Genomic DNA, 9,268 nt, shown 5'->3' on the forward strand with positions numbered 1-9,268 from the left:
TTTTCTACCTAATTATGCATTTCTAGCCTTGTGCGACTTATACTCCGGAGCGACTTATAGTCCAGAAAATACGGTAAATTACCTGCAAAAAATGTGATTTATATTTATTTTTTATACCCGCAAAAAATGCCACTTATACTCCAGTGTGACTTATGTGTGTTTTTTTACCTAATTATGCATTTTTGGCCTTGTGCGACTTATACTCTGGAGCGACTTATGTATGTTTTTTTCTACCTAATTATGCATTTTTGGCCTTGTGCGACTTATACTCCGGAGCGACTTATGTATGTTTTTTCTACCTAATTATGCATTTTTGGCTTTGTGCGACTTATACTCTGGAGCGACTTATGTATGTTTTTTTCTACCAAATTAAGCATTTTTGGCCTTGTCCGACTTATACTCCTGAGCGACTTATGTATGTTTTTTTCTACCTAATTATGCATTTTTGGCCTTGTGCGACTTATACTCCGGAGCGACTTATGTATGTTTTTTTCTACCAAATTATGCATTTTTGGCCTTGTGCGACTTATACTCCGGAGCGACTTATGTATGTTTTTTTTCTACCTAATTATGCATTTTTGGCCTTGTGCGACTTATACTCCGGAGCGACTTATGTATGTTTTTTTTCTACCTAATTATGCATTTTTGGCCTTGTGCGACTTATACTCCGGAGCGACTTATGTATGGTTTTTTTTTCTAATTTTGCATTTTTGCACTTGTGTGACAGAAAATATGGTATTTATGATGTATAAATAAGGAGTTAGTATGTTCTCTGTAGGCGGCATTATGAATTATCCTTACTGACCTTTTTTTGCAGTACATTTAGCCAGTGAAATCTGACTTCTGACTTCTACTTACAAAATATATACCTGTCAAAGTTGTTTAAAAAGTTTGTACAGGTATTAGACGTTACTTTCTCTTGAGTTTTAGGTTGTTTTGAAAGTTCATAGACCAGAATGACGCAAGACCAGAAGCTATTTAACATCAAACCCTTTAATTCCCAGGTTATCCCACGCACCGGGTACCTGCAGGGGTCGGTGCGTCCACCCAGACTTCCTGTCAAGGTCCGACTGAAAACACCCACTGACTGTCACCTGTATTCCCTTTGACCACACCTCATTTCTATTATCTTCCACGGAGCACTCGGATTTCTAATCCCCACCCAAGATTGTAGCAATAGCGTTTGGATACGTGCGGAGGGAACTATTGTGTACTGGCTTTGTCCCAGGAACCAGCTGGAGATACAAGCCTGGGTTTTCTTTGAGTACCATCTCACGTAAGGTCAGACAAAGCAGGCTTCAAAAACAACCCCAAAGGTAGGCTTTATAAGTCTTTTTATGTGTTTTTTTTAGTGGAAATTATTATTATTATTATGCTAATGTGCTAATGATTATTATTTCTCATACCAGATTAAAATGGGTTGCTTCACCTTTGTCAAAATGATGATGGTCTTCTTCAACTTGCTTATCCTGGTGAGGAATTCTCTCAATCGCCTCTTTTGTTGTCAACAAATGACTTTTGGGCAGAAACGCTCCACACCAAGGCTATCCAAAGTGTGGCCCAGGGGCCATTTGTGGCCTGTGACACATTCTCACAGTATCATTAACAAGAAAACCTAAAAAAAAAAAAAAAAAAAACAGTAACATTAAAAAATTAGCAGTCAAAATATTAAGAAATAATGTTGCAATATTATGAGGATTTTAGTATTATGAAGTTGAAAATTATTGGAGTATTAGAGTCATCAAACAAAATTTATTTTTAAAAAACAGCATAAAAGGAAAAAAATCTGTAATTTTATAAAAATATGAAGAGGAAAAAGTTGTAACTTGGTGGCAATATTGTGAGGATTTTAGTATTATGAAGTTGAAATATTAGAAAAAACAGAAATTTTTGTGATATAATGAATAACAAAACAAAATAAATACATTTGGGGAAAATTGGTTAAGGGCAAAAGTTGTAAAATTATTGTAATAAAGTTATAAAACAAAATGTATTTTTAGAGTCAAACAAAATTTATTTTAAAAAAACAGCAGAAAAGGAAAAAAATCTGTAATTTTACAAAAATATGAAGAGGAAAATGTTGTAATTTGGTGGCAATATTGTGAGGATTTTAGTATTATGAAGTTGAAATATTAGAAAAAACAGAAAGTTTTGTGATATAATGAGAAACGAAACAAAATAAATAAATTTGGGGAAAATTGGTTCAGGGAAAAAGTTATAAAATTATTGGAGTATTAGAGTCATAAAACAAAATTTATTTTTAAAAAACAGCAGAAAAGGGGAAAAAAATCTATAATTTTACAAAAAAAATATGAAGAGGAAAAAGTTGTTTTGGTGGTCCTTACATAATTTTAGTAGCGTAAATTTGAAATGTTAAATAAAACAGACATTCATTTTCCCAAGTTGTAATATGATAAAAACAAAACAAAAAATAAAAATGGAAGAAAACTGCTGTAATTTTCTGAGAAAAAAGTCAAAAATATTAGGAGAAACAAAACAAAATAAATACATTTGGGGGGAAATTGGTTGGGGAAAAAAGTTATAAAATTATTGGAATAAAGTCATAAAACAAAATTTATTAAAAAACAAAAAAAACAGCAGAAAAGGGAAAAAAGGCATAAATTTGAAATGTTAAAGAAAATATGATGAGAAACCAAACAAAATAAAGTACAATTTGGGGAGAAAATAGGTAGGGAAAATTTTTGTAATATTATAGGAAAAAGGTCTAGATATTATGGGAGTGAAAAAAAAATAAACGTAAAAAATGGAAGAAAACTGCTGCAATTTTCTGAGTTCAAAGTTTCAAAGTTTGGACCCGTGGGGACAACCGCTGGAGGGGCACATTATCAGCGAGGCTCCGCCCCTGGCGTGCTGTCCTCAGTTGCCCTGATATTTTTATTGAATGAAAGCGGGTGTCCATTTCATAAAAACGTGGAAAGGAGGTCAGGTTGTATCGCTGAGCCTGTTGACTCATAAAAGGAAGCCCGGGGGCCTCCTTGGGAACGCGGCCCTGGGAGGGGTATTCATGACATGCTGGGGTATAAATTTATGGGTGGGTTGGTAATGTAAGATGGCATTTCTAAAACCTTTGACACTTCTGGGCAAAAGCGCTTTTGTCCTCAGCTGCTTGTTGTCCGTGTCCCGCAGCTAAGTGGCCTGACCTTGCTGGCGATGGGAATCTGGGCCAGCGTGGACGCCACTTCCTTCGTACAGCTTCTGGGACCTTTCGCCAGCAAAGGCATGCAGCACGTCACCGTTGCCTGCTTCTGCCTCGCCATCGGGTCTGCCCTGGTCCTGCTGGGACTCCTGGGCTGCTGCGGAGCCCACAAGGAGAGCAAATGTCTGCTGCTCACAGTAGGTGGACCCAGACGAACGGATGAGCCGCCAAAGGATGGAAAGAGTCTGGTGGAGACCAGGGGCGTCACTAGGTTCTGAGGACAATCATTATTATATTATTCATTAGCCTATTATTATTACTATCATCATTATTCTTCTTCTTCTGATTATTACGACTACTAGTAGGCTAGTATTAGCCTGCTTATTATTAGCAAGCCAATAAGCTTGAGATTTTTTTAAAATAAAAAATAAATAAATAAATAAATAAATAGAAAATATCAAATTATTTAGGGGGACTCAACAAGCCCCTGAAGTACCCCTAAAATATTTTAGGGGGTTGAAGACCCCCTAAAAAAAGGAAAAAATTCTAAAATTATTGATTATTATTACTACTACTACTAGTAGTATTAGCCTGCTTATTGGCTTGCTTATTAGCCTGCTTTTGCCCTATTATATGAAATTTGTCAGATATTTAAAAAAAAAAAAAATCAATAAAAAAATAAAAATAAATAGAAAATTAGGGGGACTTAAGAAGCCCCCCTAATTTTTTTTAGGGGGATGAAGACCCCCTAAAAAATTTTTAGGGAGATGAAGACCCCCTAAAAAATTTTTAGGGGGTTGAAACCCCCTAAAAAAAATTTAAATTATTCTTTTTCTGATTATTACTACTACTAGTAGTAGTAGTAGTAGTAGGCTAGTATTAGCCTGCTTATTGGTTTGCTTATTAGCCTGCTTTTGCCCTATTATATCAAATTTGTCTGAGATTTTTTTTGTTAAAAAAAAAAAATTTGATTAAAAAAATAAATAGAAAATATCAAATTATTTAGGGAGATTTAAGTAAGAAGCCCCCCTAAAAAAATTTTACGGGGCTGAAGACCCCCTAAAAAAATTTTAGGGGGTTGAAAACCCCCTAAAATTTTCTAAAATTATTCTTCTTCTGATTATTACTACTACTACTAGTAGTAGTAGTAGTAGGCTAGTATTAGCCTGCTTATTGGCTTGCTTATTAGCCTGCTTTTGCCCTATTATATGAAATTTGTCAGAACTTTTTTTTGTAAAAAAAAAAAAAAATCCATAAAAAAAAATAGAAAATATCAAATTATTTAGGGGAACTTAAGAAGCCCCTCTAAAAAATTTTTAGGGGGCTGAAGTCGAAGACCCAAATAGGCCTAATGACGCCACGGGTGTAAACATTCATGATGGATAGTAAAAGCCATAATGGACGCCACCATGTTTTTGTGTGCTAGAAATTTCTTGTGACGTTATTCCACAAGCACAGACCTCAACCTCTGTCTTCTCTCCTTTCCCGCAGTTCTTCTCCATCGTCCTCATTATTTTCATTGCTGAAGTGGCAGCTGCCGTTGTAGCGCTGACCTACTCGTCGTTTGTAAGTTGGCTAACTTTTTCTTAACTGTTGCGGCAGAAAATCAACTTCTAGAAAGTGAAAGCTAAGCCTATGTGCACATCTATTGCTTGTTTGTCTTAAGGCTTTCGCAGCTCTGATTGTGCTAGGTGAGTGTCTGTGTGTCTCGACGGCCGCCATGACAGGCTATTAGACTGACAATGAATTTTTTTTCTGACATTAGCATTTTTGCTATTGTGACAAATAAACAAATTAATTGGAGGACCAGAGGAAGCCCAAGTACTGTACTAGGAACGGGACTAATATTGAAGATGACATCATATGGACGACAAGGAAATGACCGACAACAGTCTACGATCATAAAGATTATGCCAAATTAAGAAAGACCTTTCATCCGATATCAACTACAAACTACGGCATGATTACTGAGTACTCCGAGTACTGGGTAATCCACTCAATTTGATGGTCCGATTATTTGGTTTTTCCACAGGCTGAGGGGATCCTCCGAGCGTGGGCTACTCCTGCTTTACAGAAGGATTACGGTACCGATCCTGCGGTCACCAACATCTGGAACACCACCATGACGGAGGTGAACACAGCCTTCTTGTTTGCATCTGATAATATTCTCAATAATCCAAGTCACCGTAATCCCACAGCGCTGAACGGATTAGAACTGGACTTGACTGTTCAGCCAGTGTTGTCCTATCTAGTCTTTGAGCATGAACCGATGAAGCCAGATCAGATGGAATGTCTTGGAAAGCTGAGGTCGCAACCGGTCGTACGGAGTTCTAGGTTCTCTGTCATGTCAACCAAACTCTACGGGTTCTAAAGTTTCGTGAAAACCACATACTGTACGTAACAAGCGCAGTCAACTCACGTTCCGAGTAAGTCGGTCGTGCATCAATTAATCCAAATAATCCGACAGATCAGATGGAATGTCTTGGAAAGCTGAGGTCACAACCGGTCGTACGGAGTCCTAGGTTCTCTGTCATGTCAACCAAACTCTACGGGTACTAAGGTTTCGTGAAAACCACATACTGTACGTAACAAGCGCAGTCAACTCACATTCCGAGTAAGTCGGTCGTGCATCAATTAATCCAAATAATCCGACAGATCAGATGGAATGTATTGGGAAGCTGAGGTCGCAACCGATCGTACTGAGTCCTTGGTTCTCTGTCACGTCAACCAAACTCTACGGGTATTAAGGTTTCGTGAAAACCGCATACTGTAGGTAACGAGCGGAGTCAACTCACGTTCCGAGTAAGTCAGTCTTGCATCAATTAATCCAAATAATCCGACATCCGCTTGCGACTTCGGCTTCAGACAACCCGAAGAGTGGACCTCAAGGCAGCACAGTGTCTTAGTGGTTCACGATAATAACAATCTTCTTCATTTCCCAGATGAAGTGCTGTGGTTTCAGCAACTACACAGACTTTGTGGGATCCAACTTTGAGAAGGAGAACGGAGGATTACCGCAGAGCTGCTGCCTGGCTAACATTGCCGCCTGCAGTCCGGAGGCAGCAGGCCAAAGCGCTGTTCAGGTGACCATGCCGTCTCATGCATGAAGACCCGGGATAACGTTCAGGGTGTCTAACCTATTTCTACCGAGGGCCACATAGTGAAAAATGAAAGAATTCAAGGGTAACTTTGTTCGATATATTTCAAGAAAAATCATCAGCGGGTGAAAAAAAGTGTATTATTAGTATGAACTCTTTTTATTCCAATTTTTTGGTTAATTTTCCAAATATTTCAACTTTTTTCTTTAAAAAATGTTGTCCAATTTCTTCTTCTATTATTCAGATGTTATCCCCATATTATACCTTTTTCTACTACTTTATGCTCCTAAACTTTTTTATCATATTATATTATTCTTGTAATTACAACTTTTTGTACTAATATTTTGAATTTATTCTTGTAAAATTACTGCTAATTACCATATTTTCTGGACTATAAGTCGCTCCGGAGTATAAGTCGCATAAGACCAAAAATGCATAATTTTTTGCGAGTAATTAATTTTCCAAAGTACTTGACCAAAACAGTGTTTGTGCTACTTTTTGTAATTTTTTATAAATATGATAATTTTTTTTCCTATAGTATTATGACTTTATTCTGATATTATGACTATTTTCATAATTTTATAACTTTTTTCTAACCAAAAATTCCCCTAAAAGAAGTCATTATTTGATTTGTTTGTTTCTCATATTACGATTAAAAAAAATAATACATATTTTTGTCTTTAATATATCAACATTTATGGTATTTTTTGTCTTAATAAAGTCGAACCTTGGTTAGCATCCGCCCCAGTTAGCGTGTTTTTTTTTGGTAACCTCAAAATTGTGTGCTACAATTTTGGTTCTGTTTTTTTATGCATTCCGGAATTCCATAGTCCGGACTACAAGTCACTCCGGAGTATAAGTCGCACAAGGCCAAAAATGCATAATTAGGTAGAAAAAAACATACTGGAGAATAAGTGGCATTTTTTTCGGGTAATTAATTTTCCAAACTACTTGACCAAAACAGACATTACGTCCTCTTGGAAGGCAAGTTCTAACAATAAAAGAAAAAAGAACAGGCTGAATAGGTGTAAGATATGCTAACACAATGCTTATTCAGCTACACAAAAAATAAACATGAACACAAAAGGTGTCCAGTGTTTACGGAACATAAACACTTTTTTCATTTATAAGTCGCTCTGGAGTATAAGTCGCAGGAACAGCCAACCTAGGAAAAAAAGTGCCACTTATAGTCCAGAAAATACAGTATTTTTTTTTTTTATTTAGTGAGATTTCCTGTTAAATTCCATCTATTTTAATCAAAGTACAAAATCCAGTACATGTACTTTATTATTATTTGTCATCTCTTTCTCTCAGGGCTGTTTTGAACAAATCCTGGCGTCTCTTAAAAAGCATGCAAACATTGTGGGAGGCATTGCGGCAGGCATTGGTGTCCTAGAGGTAAGCATGCGTGAGATTAGGGAATATTTTTGGAAAACTGGGAACCATGAGCTTGTCATGGTTTTGGCTCTCACACCTTTTGATCGATTTTATTTATGTAAAAAAAAATATTTATTTTTTTTGTCCCCAGATTTCGGCCATGGTCGTGTCGATATATTTGTACTGTCACCTGGACAAGAGAGCCAGCTGAGATGGTAACATAATAAACATCATCACTACGAATTTATTCAATACATATATACAGTACACTGGGGGGATAAGTATTTGATCCCCTGTTGATTTAATTCTTATTATTCTCTTGCTAATTTTTACAGTAGGCTTAGAGTGATGATAGAATATCGACCAAAAAAATCTGTGTTAAAGTACACCTACAATTACTACATTGTCATTTAGCAACGTCATGTCTTATTGTCTATGACTTAGCACTACTCAACTTCAGGTACATGTCCACCATGTTTTTTTTAGAACTGGGCTGACCACTCCCACATGATTGTGTTCTATGCAGTACATCTTTTCTATTTACTGTCTTCAGATTATACAAATAAAATGATTCTAGGATAATACTACACTTGCGTTGAATTACCATTTCATTGTGTCGGTATTGAAATCCTTTACCACTAGTACTATATGACTTTTAGACTGGTCTGATCATGGATCCCTGTCGGACACCATCACAAAGTAGCATGGTAACTGTACATGAACAGTACTGGTTCAAGGACGGATCCCTGTGGGACACCATGGCTAACTCACAAGTTCAGAGTCTTCACATGAAGAATGATTTGTTTCTTTTTTGACAACATTTTTTTTCGGACTAGAATTTATGTAAGTGGAGTTTTGCAATCAATTGTTGGAATCAAAGTAAGCCAAAAAAAATTATATGCAGTTTAAATGTGTTTTTTATTTTTTTTCCAGAAATTAATTTGATAAAAATTCAGTGTTAACAATTCTTCATTCCAGGAAGTTTGTTTTAACACATTCAAATATTTTTACTGCTGGTAGGAGCAAATGTAAATACTGAAAAGTACCGGTCTGAGCATGGATCCCTGTGGGACACCAAACTAGCATGTAACTGTACATGAATAGCACTGGTTCAAGGGTGGATCCCTGTGGGACACCATGGCTAACTCACAAGTTCAGAGTCTTCACATGAAGAATGATTTGTTTCTTTTTTGCCAACATTTTTTTTCGGGACTAGAATTTATGTAACTGGAGTTTTGCAATTAATTGTTAGAATCAAAGTATGCCATAATTATATGCGGTTTAAATGTGTTAAAATGTTTTTTTTTACATTGTTTCCAAAAATTAATTTGATAAAAATCCTGTGTTAAAAATTCTTTATTCCTGGAAGTTTGTTTTAACACATTCAAATAATTTTACTGCTAGTACTTCGTGACTTTTAGACTGAAAAAATAAAGAGCAAATGTAAATACTGAAAAGTACTGGTCTGAGCATGGATCCCTGTGGGACGCCATCACTAACTTTCCCAAAGTATCATTTAAATAAAGACTGAAGAGTACTGGTTCAAGGGTGGAATCCCTGTGGGACACCATTGCTAATTCACAAGCACAGAGTCTTCACATGAAGATTAATTTGTTTCTTTATTACCAACATTTTT

General features: G+C 36.2%; 1 protein-coding gene across 2 annotated transcripts; it reads left to right on the forward strand.

The window, feature by feature from the left end:
• The first annotated feature begins 1,170 nt into the window (after positions 1-1,170).
• On the forward strand, positions 1,171-8,152 carry LOC131129768 (tetraspanin-1). Of its 2 annotated transcripts, none has more exons than XM_058073613.1 (8): positions 1,171-1,316; positions 1,410-1,472; positions 3,148-3,354; positions 4,649-4,723; positions 5,190-5,288; positions 6,100-6,240; positions 7,570-7,653; positions 7,784-8,152. In XM_058073613.1, exons 2-8 carry the CDS (start codon positions 1,416-1,418, stop codon positions 7,841-7,843), a joined length of 723 nt encoding a protein of 240 aa, XP_057929596.1. In that variant the 5' UTR covers positions 1,171-1,316; positions 1,410-1,415; the 3' UTR covers positions 7,844-8,152. The 2 variants fall into 2 exon arrangements, with proteins under 2 accessions (XP_057929596.1, XP_057929597.1); XM_058073614.1 differs by having other exon boundaries at positions 1,194-1,316; positions 1,407-1,472.
• The last annotated feature ends 1,116 nt before the right edge of the window (positions 8,153-9,268 follow it).

Source organism: Doryrhamphus excisus, chromosome 5 (genome assembly GCF_030265055.1).
Source record: "Doryrhamphus excisus isolate RoL2022-K1 chromosome 5, RoL_Dexc_1.0, whole genome shotgun sequence".
In the NCBI taxonomy this organism is placed as follows: Eukaryota; Metazoa; Chordata; class Actinopteri; order Syngnathiformes; family Syngnathidae; genus Doryrhamphus; species Doryrhamphus excisus.